The sequence below is a fragment of the Miscanthus floridulus genome, chromosome 4 (genome assembly GCF_019320115.1).
Source record: "Miscanthus floridulus cultivar M001 chromosome 4, ASM1932011v1, whole genome shotgun sequence".
Lineage (NCBI taxonomy): Eukaryota > Viridiplantae > Streptophyta > Magnoliopsida > Poales > Poaceae > Miscanthus > Miscanthus floridulus.
In genome coordinates this window covers 58,920,757-58,933,256 of record NC_089583.1, presented here as the reverse complement: position 1 = coordinate 58,933,256, position 12,500 = coordinate 58,920,757, and the positions used below count along the sequence as shown (strand labels likewise).

At 42.6% G+C, this 12,500-nt stretch overlaps 1 protein-coding gene across 1 annotated transcript in view; it reads left to right on the top strand.

The window, feature by feature from the left end:
- Nucleotides 1-12,500, top strand: part of LOC136548537 (uncharacterized) — a 27,103-nt gene that overhangs the window by 10,062 nt on the left and 4,541 nt on the right. The window contains exon 2 of the mRNA XM_066540024.1: nucleotides 11,913-12,295. Within this exon, the coding sequence (XP_066396121.1) occupies nucleotides 11,913-12,295 (383 nt within the window). The remainder of the gene's footprint in view (nucleotides 1-11,912; nucleotides 12,296-12,500) is intronic.

The window sequence follows — 12,500 nt, the reverse complement described above, 5'->3', positions numbered from 1 at the left end:
AAGCTTCTTGTGGGCTTCGACGGAGACCACCACCAAGCCGTCTAGGAGGTGGCAACCTCCAAGAGTAACAAGCACCACCGGCTTGCAACTCGATCACCAAGTGCCACTCGATGCAACCTCACAATGCAATCACACTAGAATTGCTCTCTCACATAATCGAACGATCACTATCAAGTATATGTGAGATGGAGGGCTTCCAAGCACTACTAGACAAGCCACCAAGGCTCTAGTGTGCTCAGCTTCTGGCCCAAGGCCGACCACGGCTTCTATTTATAACCCCACCAACAAATAGAGCCGTTACCCCTTCACTGGGCAAAAGTCGGGACGACCGGACGCTTCCGGTCTAATCGACTGGATGCTGGACCTCAGCATCCGGTTGTGCGATGCATGCCACGTGTCCCTCTTCAAACACTGTTCACTAGATCTCAATGGTCATCTGTCGACCAGACGCTCAAGCTTGAACTGACAGGACGCAACAACCCTAGCGTCTGGTAATTTCTAGTAAGGTACCAGACATGACCGGACGCATCCGGTTAGTCGTAATCGGATGCAGCACCAGCCGTCCGATCACTTCTAGCTTCTCTGCTCTGCCTACGTCATCACACGTCACCTTGATCGAATGCATACGGCCAGCATCCGGTCACTTCCAGCACCAACGTCTTGTTGATGACCGACGCTAGCCCGCTGACTGCCACTACTGATCGGATGCTAAAACCTAGTGTCCGGTCACTGCATGACCAGAGTCCAGGTCCACTCTATGGGACCTCTCTTTTCTATATAGGGCGTCGGTGGGGTTCAAACCCCTCTCGCCTCCATTACATCGCCATGTTGATCCACATCAACTCCAACTTCTTCTCCTTTGCAAATGTGCCAACACCACCAAGTGTACACCACCATGTGTATGTATGTTAGCTTTTCACAAACATTTCCCAAAGGATTAGCCACTCAACTTGCCATGCCACTCAATCCTAGAGATGATGCAAAGTTAGACAACTCGAGTGGCACTAGATGACCGATATGCAAATAAGTTTGCCCCTCTTGATAGTACGACTATCTATCCTAAACCCAGTCATCAACTTCTCTACACACCTATGACCGGTGAAATGAAATGCCCTAGGTTATACCTTTGCCTTGCGCATTCCATTCCATCTCCTTCAATGTTGATGCAACACATGCATCAACATGATCAACAATGATATGATTCACTTCATATCATCACGTGATCATATTGGTTCATCAATCTTGACTACACTTGCTTTTCACCGTTGCCATCATCCATCGACGCCAAGTCTTTCTCAAGCTTCACCGCCACACGGTCCATCACTCCAAAGCCTCTGACTTGCCCTTCACGCTTTCAACCGGTCCATCAAGCCAAGTCTTGTCTTGATCTTCTCCACCTTGATCACAAGACTCAATGTCATGTCTCATGTGCAATGAGCTCCTTCATCATCACATGTGTGAGCTTTGCAACATCTCCAAGCCATTTTCACCTTCATGGCATATGTTGCTCACACACATGTACCTGTGGACTAATTACCTATGTATCTCACATAAACACAATTAGTCCACCTAGGTTGTCACTCAATTACCAAAACCACACGAGGACCTTTTAATCTCCCCCTTTTTGGTAATTGATGACAACTCTACAAAGATATGGAAATTAAGCTCTTTTGGATTCATGTTGCTTGTCCAAGCAATTTTACCATGTGAAAATGATTTTGGACAAGTACCACAAACCCGAAATGGTAGTATTAGCTCCCCCTACATATGTGCTAGAGTGTTTGATTTGAAGGTTGCACATATGCATAGATTAAAATTGTGGGAGAGTAATTACTACAAAATGATGCTAAGGTGTATAGAATAAACCTTTGAAGCGTGTACCAATCGGAGTTGTACCTTTAAGTTCATCCTTAGCACCATGGTTAGCTAGATATCACTTGGACATAAAAGCACTAGATACCTCATGAGATCAACATTAAGAGCAAGGTACTAGCATTACATTGAAAAGCATAACAAGTGTCTAGCTATCATCCTATGCATGCTAGTTATCAAATCATCATTCAAGTTCTACAACTAGCATACACCACACAAGCATGCATATTGAATTTTAAAGCTTATGCAATGCAAACAAGCACATGAATATGCACATATCAAATGCAATCAATCAAAGTTCATGAGCTTGCTCCCCCTACTTGTGTGCTTCTCTTGTCTAAGAATTTTGATCCATCTCTTTTCTTCAATGTTGCTCCCTCTTTGTCCATGTCCATGTCCAACCTCTACTTCTTTGAGCTTTTATATCTTATCTCTCCCCCTTGTACAATCTCAATCTCAAAGCTTTCATATCTTTGTACAATCTCTCCCCCTTTGTCATCAATTTCCATAAAAGGTGAGCTTCTCATTGATGCAAAGGTATACGTTTGGGGTAGATGGTTGATGCTTGAATCTTGCATTTTTGATGGACATCACTTAATTGTTGGAATGACACCACTTGTAGATACCACTTGTAACTCATACCACTTGTATCTTGTGTAAGGCTTCTTGAGATACCACACATAGGATCTTTGATCTTGATACCAATTTGTGTGACACCTCCCCCTATGTGATAGCATGGGTCATCCATTTGATACACTTGAGCTCTTGTAGGTGAGAGATGCATTCTTTATTTGATGATCACTTAAAGTTGAGGATCACTTGTGGAACCATTTTCTTGCATGATTGATATTATGTGATATCACTTGAAAGAATCTTCTAGTGTGGAACCACTTGTTGGATTTATCAATAAGAACCATTTCTTGAACATTTTCTATCTTCATGAGTACCACTTATAGGATATCACTTATGAGTTGATCTAGTCATCATTTATAGATTCTTGATGAAATACTTGAGTCTAGATACCACTTGAAACAAACAACCTATATATCCATTTGCATTGTTGTCTTGTGCTTGTACTCTTATCACTATCATGAGCTTCTATGGTTGACTTGAACTAAATTGATTTGCCTAAGCTTCCAAGTCCGGTTTGAACCAATGACAAGCTTCTTCACACCTCTTGCAAGGGATATATTGCCAATGTTGTACTTGTTACTTGTTAGCAATCCAAATTAGATCAAGTACTTGGGATCACTAGCTCATGAACAAATTCATATACTAACCACTAGATCAAGTAATCATTCAAACAATAGTGGTAGGCTATGAATTTAAACATTTCATTTGTTATGCATGATCCTATGAAGCATGTACTATATGCACTAACCAGCATATTAGTAAGGGATGAAATGATCATGCATATTACAATGATACCTTTGCTATGTTGGAGTAGAGGATAGTCACATAGATTCCAATTCATTACTCCAATAGCAATGTGAAGTCCAATTATAAGCTTGGTGAAGACCAATAGATACCATGTTGAATTTCATTCTTCACCCATATGAAATGAATACCACTTATGATCAAGTGCACTTTCTTGTTGTGGTTGACTTGCTTTATCTTTTGATCTTTGCTTGCATGAGAGCATCAATTTGACAATACCACTTGAAATATCATGACTAGCTCTCTTTTGGGTGTTGCTTGCTTTTCTTGATCAATCCTTTTGATTGCTTCAACTAAGCATCTCAAATGTTCCTCGGATCACCACTTCTATGTTAGCCTTCCAAGTACCACACTTGGTTCACCTACACATAGGCGGCAAGCCCCTACACTAGGGAGAAGTGACCTCTCTCCAAGAACCATTCTTGATACTCACTTGAAATGACTTGATTGATTGATCCAAGTGATGGACTTAACTTAGTGAGTAACCTTGATTCCTTCTTTAAGCCCTTTTCTTTCTTCTTGTTTAAGTTCTTTTCTTTCTACCAAATGATTTATAATGGTCACTAGAACTTAAACTTCAACTTCATCTTGAGTTGGATCTTGATCTTCCAATTTGAGTACCGAAGGTGTGCAAAGTACACTCCATAATCAAATGGCCTTATACTCTTTGCTTGTCATGCTTCTAGATCATCTCAAAACCAAACTTAGGTACCTCACACACTAGTAACCATGTTTCCAACTTGAGGACCTTTCAATCAAAGTAACTCTAGATCAATCCAATATTTGTTACTTTTCTGGCAGATTTTGTACCCTTCAAAGAAATAAGCATATCTCCCAAAGTACAAATCCAAATACCACTAAATTTGGTGGAGGTGTGCAAAACTAAGTTATCTAGCAGCTGTAAAAATATGAGCTTCATTGGACTTCTAGATTGCTACCAGATTTCAATTCTTCCACCACTGCTACATGCTGAAAATAGCTGCACTATAGCTGACAAGATCCACTCCAAAACCTGAAACATTTCTTATCCAATTCTTATGAAAATTGTACAGCATCTTATAAAATAAGTATAGAGCATGTACACCAATTTTTCATGCCAATCCAATAAGTTTTTATTACTCAAACATGGCTAAGATCATAGCTCACTCAGATTTTCAATATAGGACAGATTTCAACAATTGAGCTATACTTCATCAAGTGTGAATCAAACTTGAAACTAACTTGTTTGAATACTTCCATAAGACATATATCCATTCAAACTACTTACTAAAAGTCATCTCATGAATTTATCCAACACAAATCAATCCAACCTTGATTACTTAATCAATTATCCATTCAATCAACTCATAGCAAGCAACATTGCATATTTATCCAATTCAATCAACTCATATGCACCCAAATGAAATGATCAATAAGAGATATACCTTGGTTAGCTCATGATCATCCAACCAGCAAGCTTCAACTCAATTATTTGCAAGTCATCAAATATATCTAATGAATCACCAACAACTTGAATTATAGCACTTGTATGTTGATAGCACTTGGACTTCACTCAATTTTCACTTGGCATTGGGTTTGGATGCGCACTAGGCTTCATATCTTGACTCAACATATGATCAACAAGGTGAATGTTATTTGAACCAAGCCTCCAATGCCGATGGTACCTATAAACAATCATCCACTTTTTGATGGATACCCAAACAAGTTTGGGTCCTCTCAAGTTAGGAGCAACATACTTAGGCAACGCCTTAGTATGAATAGCGGGATGTCTTGTAATAGCAACAATAGAGGTACCATTACCATCTTTTCTAAGCACATTATTATCAACAATTGAAATAGGCTTAGAAATGTCACCTAGGGGACATGAATGTGCCATGTGTCCCCTTTCCTGGCATGAGTAGCACTTTCTCTTTGCTTGAGCCTTCTCTTCTTTGCTCATGTGGTGCTTCTCATTGCCTTGCCTCTCATGGATTGCTTGAGCCTTCTTCTCAAGCTTGGTAGGACACTTAGAGGCAAAGTGTCCCGTACCTCCACACTTGAAGCATTTGATGTGAGCATAATCTTTCTTCTCATCTTCATTCTTGCTCATCATCTTGGCATCTTGAGTTTGCATTGGATGCCTTGCCTTTCCACCCCTTCTTGTTTTCTTCTTCTTCTTTATCATCAAATCACCACCATCTTCATGGTTGATCTTGATTTGAACTTAGGGTGTCTTCTCTTGCTCAACTTGTGGCTTTGGTTGAGGCTTCACTTGTTGCTTCACCAATTGCTTGGTTGGGCATATTGAGGTAAGATGACCCAAGTGCGGCACTTGAAGCACTTGACATGCTTGAGCCTCTCTTCTTCTTTTATCTTCTTGAGCTTCTCAATGTTAGGGGAACCATTTGCAAGGTGTCCCGCTTCATGACACCGGTAGCACATGGTATGAGAAAGCTTTCTTTGTTGTAGCTTCTTCATCTTTCTTTCTCTCTTTCTTTTGCCCTTTGTCATCTTCTTCTTGAAGTGAAGGCCACACTTGTCACCATAGTTTCTTCGAGTCTTCAACATGTGCTCAAAGGTGACTTTTGAGTTGTAGCACCTCTCTAGCTTGTTGCTCAATTTCTTCACTTCATTTTTGAGCTCATTGTTCTCCTTCAAAAGGTTAGTCTCACAAGACATAGAAGTAGAGCAAGCATCTAATTGTGAAGAGCATGGCATATCTAATAAATCATCATAAGAGGTGGATACATGCTTCTTGCCTACATCACAAGGGTTAGCAACATTTTGCAATTTATCATTTGATCCATATGATGAGCTCTCATTATTTTTAAGTTTCTTTGTAAACACTTTAATGAGAGAAGCATGTTGTTCTAATAATTCATCATGGGATGCAAGTAGTGTCTCATGATTCAATTTTAGCCCATCATGTGAAGATTTATAAGCATCAAGTAATTTCTTATGTTCTTCACAAGAGTTCTTTAGAAATGAGTTTTCATTTTCTAAGTTTAATGTTTTAGCTTTCTCATTTTCTAAAGACATGGTCATGCTAGCAAGTCTACTAACAAGCTCATTATATGAATCAACATGATCAACCACATTATCATTTGTTACCTTGGTGTCACCTTGTGACATGAAGCAATGTGGTGATGTAGTTGGAGAGCTTGTAGTAGCATCTTCATCATGGCTTGAGCATGAACCATCATCACCATCAAGTGTGCATGGGGTAGCATCATCACTTGCAACACTTGTGGCATCATCATCAACCTTGTCAAGTGAACTTGTAGTAGATCGATCATCATCATCATCACTTGACCATGAGGTGGAGCAATCTTCCACAATCACCAAATTGTGGTTATGTTCAACACACTCATGCGCCTCCTTCTTTGGTTCATCCTCCTTGAATTTACCATCATCCCATGTGGAGGAGTCACCGTAAAAGGCTTGGAGTGCTAGCCACATATCATGAGCACTCTCCAAGTCCCACACATGTCTAAAAATATCATCATGTATAGCACACGTTAGATAATAAAGAGCACGATGATCAAGTGGTAAGCAATCCTCTTGCGCTTGGGTGAGGTTATCCTTATCCAAGGTATCATGAGAAAAACCAACAACAATGATCCACCATGCCTTGGGACCCAATTCACGGAAATGATCAAGCATATGACGTTTCCACCGTGCATAGTGTGTGCCATAAAAAATGTGTGTGTCACAAACAACTTCTAGCCCAAAGTTCGCCATCCTCTTGGGTCGGTGAAGACCACAAATGAGAGACCTCACTCCGATACCACTTGTAGGGTCGAGATGGCAGACTAGAGGGGGTGAATAGTCTTTTCTAAAAATAATCACGTTGGCTAACCGAAACAAGTGCTGGAATTAAAATGATCTATCTAGCCAAGACTATACCCCTCTATCTATGTTCACTAGCACCTTCCAAAGATACTAATCAAGCAACAAAGGTGCCAGGCTAGCTAGAGCTCACCTAACCAATTCTAGGAGCAAGGTCACACAAACCTATGCTACTAGTACTTCAAGCAACAAGAGAGCTCCTACACATGCTAGTAAGCAAAAGCACAAAGCCACCTAATGCTCACTAGCAATGCTCAATAACAAGGCAACCAATGCCAAATTAGAGAGCGCAAATACTTAGCTACACAAACTAAGCAAAGTGACTAACAAGGTTACACAAACCAAATTAGCCACGCAAGGGAGCTACTTCTATGCTACACAAGCAAGAAGGTAACTAGTAAGCTACACAGCTAACTAATTACAAAAGCAACTACATAAGCACAATGTATATGAAAGTAATTACAAGCTTGTGTATCGAGGATGCAAACCAATGGGAGGAACAAGGTAGACACGGTGATTTTTCTCCCGAGGTTCACGTGTTTGCCAACATGCTACGTCCCCGTTGTGTCGACCGCTCACTTGGTGGTTTGGCGGCTAATTGGCATCACCCGCCAAGCCCACATGTCGGGCACCGCAAGAACCTACCCCAAAAATGAGGGTAGCTCAATGACACGCTCAACTAGAGTTGCTCTTCGCGGCTCCCACGGGGCGAGCACAATGCCCCTCACAAAGCTCTTCTCTGGAGCACCGCACAAGCTTCTTACGGGCTTCAACGGAGACCACCACCAAGCCGTCTAGGAGGTGGCAACCTCCAAGAGTAACAAGCACCACCGGCTTGCAACTCAATCACCTAGTGCCACTCGATGCAACCTCACGATGCAATCGCACTAGAATTGCTCTCTCACACAATTGAATGATCACTATCAAGTATATGTGAGATGGAGGGCTTCCAAGCACTACTAGACAAGCCACCAAGGCTCTAATGTGCTCAGCTTCTAGCCCAAGGCCGACCACGACTTCTATTTATAACCCCACGAACAAATAGAGCCGTTACCCCTTCACTAGGCAAAAGTCGGGATGACCGGACGCTGGACCTCAGCGTCCGGTCATGCGATGCACGCCACGTGTCTCCTTCTTCAAACGCTATTCACTGGATCTCAACGGTCATCTATCAACTGGACGCTCTAGCTTCAACTAACCGGACGCAACAACCCCAGCGTTCGGTCATTTCTAGTAAGGTACCAGACATGACCGGATGCGTCCGGTCGGTCATGATCGGATGTAGCACCAGCATCCGGTCACTTCTAGCTTCTCTGCTCTACCTATGTCATCACATGTCACCTTGACTGGACGCATACGGCCAGCGTCTGGTCACTTCCAACGCCAGTGTCCGATCGATGACCGACGCTAGCTCGCTGACTGCCACTACTAACCGGACGCTAGAACCTAGCGTCCGGTCACTACGTGACCAGAGTCCGGTCCACTCTGTGGGACCTCTCTTTTCTGTATAGGGCACCGGTGGCACCGTCGGACTATCCGCCGGTGGAGTTCAAACCCCTCTCGCTGGTGGAGTTTAAACCCCTCTCGCCTCCGTTACATCGCCATGTTGATCCACATCAACTCCAACTTCTTCTCCTTTGCAAATGTGCCAACACCACCAAGTGTACACCACCATGTGCATGTGTGTTAGCTTTTCACAAACATTTCCCAAAGGATTAGCCACTCAACTTGCCACGCCACTCAATCCTAGCGATGATGCAAAGTTAGATAACTCAAGTGGCACTAGATGACCGATATGCAAATAAGTTTGCCCCTCTTGATAGTATGGCCATCTATCCTAAACCCGGTCATCAACTTCTCTACACACCTATGACTGGTGAAATGAAATGCCCTAGGTTATACCTTTGCCTTGTGCATTCCATTCCATCTCCTTCAATGTTGATGCAACACATGCATCAACATGATCAACAATGATATGATTCATTTCATATCATCACGTGATCATATTAGTTCATCAATCTTGACTACACTTGCTTTTCACCATTGCCATCGGCCATCGATGCCAAGTCTTTCTCAAGCTTCACCGCCACGCGGTCCATCACTCCAAAGCCTCTGACTTGCCCTTCACGCTTCAACCGGGTCCATCCACGCCAAGTCTTCGTCTTGATCTTCTTCCACCTTGATCACATGACTCAATGTCATGTCTCATGTGCAATGAGCTCTTCCTCACACTGTGTGAGCTTTGCAACATCTCTACTTCATGCCATATGTGCTCACACAATGTACCATGGACTAATTACTGTGTCCATAAACACAATTGTCCACTAGGTTTACTCAATACACCACATGTACCATATGGCTAATTCCTGATGGATCTCACAATAAACACCCAATTAGTCCACCTAGGTTGTCACTCAATTACCAAAACCACACGAGGGCCTTCTTCTCCACCATTGTTCGCCATGCCATTCTTCCTCGGCTCGACCATCTTCCTTGGCTCCATCGGCCACCGAGACCCACTGTGGAACCCTAGTCATGGGAGAGGATCGGAGCTCCACCATCGTACACTGGAACCCTAGCAGTGTTCTACCGTCTTCGTCCCTGAGGTCATCTTTGGTCTCCGTGTCCCCGGTCCTCCTCCCCGAGCTCATCCTAGGCAACATCTCCGACATGGTTTGCCTATGCACATGTTGCATGTGATCTTGTCTATGCACATGTTGTCTATGATATTGCCTCTACACATGTCGCCTGTGTTGCCTATGATGTCCAATCCATAATCTTGCATGTGTTTCTGTGCTACAACCCTATTTCGATGCTGCCTGTGATGCAACCCAAGCTAGATTTGATAATTTAAATTGAGTAGATGCCACTACCAATGATGCCAATGATTTGATAATTTAAGCTGAGCATATATGCCACTGTTAGTTTTTGAATTAAGGACATGATGGCTTCTACCTATGATGCTTGCTACCTGTCAATTTTTAAGCTGAGCATATATGCTACTGATTCTTGCTATTTGTGATGCAAAATTTAATTTGAATTGAGGACATGATGGCTTCTACTAAATATCAATTTAAAAACTGAGCATATATGCTACTGATGCTTGCTACCTGTGATGGCTGTGACTTTGCTACTCTATGCTGTTCTCCTCTCCTATTTTGAATTGAGCACACGCCTTCTCAAATTTTTTGAATTGAGCACATACTCTACTAGTTACTTGCTGCTACTACTCTACTATTCCTACTCCTATATACTATTGTTGCTGGTCCTATACTCCTACTACTTATTCTACTCCTACACTAGTGCTTACTCCTACACTTCTCTTCTACTCTACTACTACTGTTGTGCTTGCTTGCCCACTGCTTACTAATTTTTTTCACTCCTACTACTATTTGGCTACCCTTAAGTTGCTACACTTGTACTACTAATCTACTCCTACTGTCCTCCTATACTCTAATACTCCTATCTGAGCAAATGCTACTACTATACTTGCTGGCTATTTTTTATTTGTGCAAGTTCTTCTATGCTTGTTGTCCTACTTGTCCATATCTGGCTGCTCCTTTGGGGATGATTTGAGCAGCCTTGCCTCAAATAACCGAGGTGGGCAACCAGGCCAATCGCCTCGAATCCCAATTGAGAAATGCTATGGAAAAGAATTTGTGTAGTAGTGCCTTTGGGGTCGATTTGAAACGGCTGAAGGACTTAGCCCTTCATGGACGATTGCCCTTGTCTCCTAATTTTAAATTTGAATTTGAGCACAAGGCTTCTCTATGCTGCTCTGCTCTTGGCTTTCCTCTTCTTACTGTCCTCCTATGTACTACACTCTACTACTACTACTACTCTCTACACCTACTATTACTCCCTACAGCTACTCTCTACAACTACTCTCTACTACTACTCTCTACTCCTACTACTACTCCCTAATGCTAACTCTCTACTACTACTACTACTACTCCCTACTGCTACTCTCTACTACTACTCCCTACCTCGACTACTCCGTACTACTCTGTTGTTGGTTGCTACACTTACTCTACTACTACTACTATTGCTGCTGCTGCTGCTGCTGCTACTACTACTACTACTACTACTACTACTACTAGTACTACTGCTACTGCTACTGCTACTGCTACTACTACTGCTACTACTCCTATTACTACTACTGCTACTACTACTGCTGCTACTGCTACTACTACTGCAGCTGCTACTACTACTACCACTACTACTGCTGTTGCTACTGATGCTGTTACTACTGCTATTGCTACTACTACTGCTAGTACTACTACTACTGCTACTGCTACTGCTACTACTGCTGCTGCTATTGCTACTACTGCAACTGCTGCTAGTGCTGCAACTACTGCTACTACTGCTACAATAGCTACTACTACTACTACTACTACTGCTGCTGCTGCTGCTGCTGCTGCTACTGCTGCTACTACTACTACTACTGCTGCTGCTACTTCTACTACTACTGCTACTACTGCTACTGCTGCTACTACTGCTGCTACTACTAATACTGCTGCTGCTACTGCTACTAATGCTACTACTGTAGCTATTGCTACTACTGCAACTGCTGCTACTACTACTGCTGCTGCTACTACTGCTGCTGCTACTACTAGTAGTACTACTACTAGTACTACTAGTACTACTACTGCTGCTGCTACTGCTGCTACTACTGCTCTTGCTGCTACTACTGCTACTATTGCTACTACTACTACTACAACTACTACTGTTGCTACTACTGCTGCTGCTGCTAATACTGCTGCTGCTGCTGCTAGTGCTCCTACTACTGCTGCTACTGCTTCTGCTACTACTGCTACTACTGCTACTGCTACTACTGATATTGCTGTTGTTGCTACTGCTACTTCTACTATTACTACTACTACTATTGTTGCTATTACTACTGCTACTGCTGCTACTACTACTACTACTACTACTGCTGCTGCTGCTGCTGCTACTACTACTGCTACTACTACTAGTAGTAGTACTACTACTGCTACTACTACTGCTGCTACTCCTACTGCTACTACTATTGCTGCTACAGCTGCTGCTACTGCTGCTGCTATTGCTACTACTACAACCGCTGCTACTGCTGCAACTACTGCTACTACTGCTACTGCTGCTACTACTGCTACTACTACTACTACAACTAATACTACTAGTACTACTACTAGTACTACTACTACTACTACTGCTGCTGCTACTACTGCTACTATGGCTACTACTACTGCTCCTACTACTACTGCTGCTACTACTACTACTGCTCCTACTGCTACTACTACTACTACTCCTGCTACTACTGCTGCTGCTGCTACTGCTCCTACTACTCCTACGCTACTAGTACTACTACTGCTGCTACTGCTATT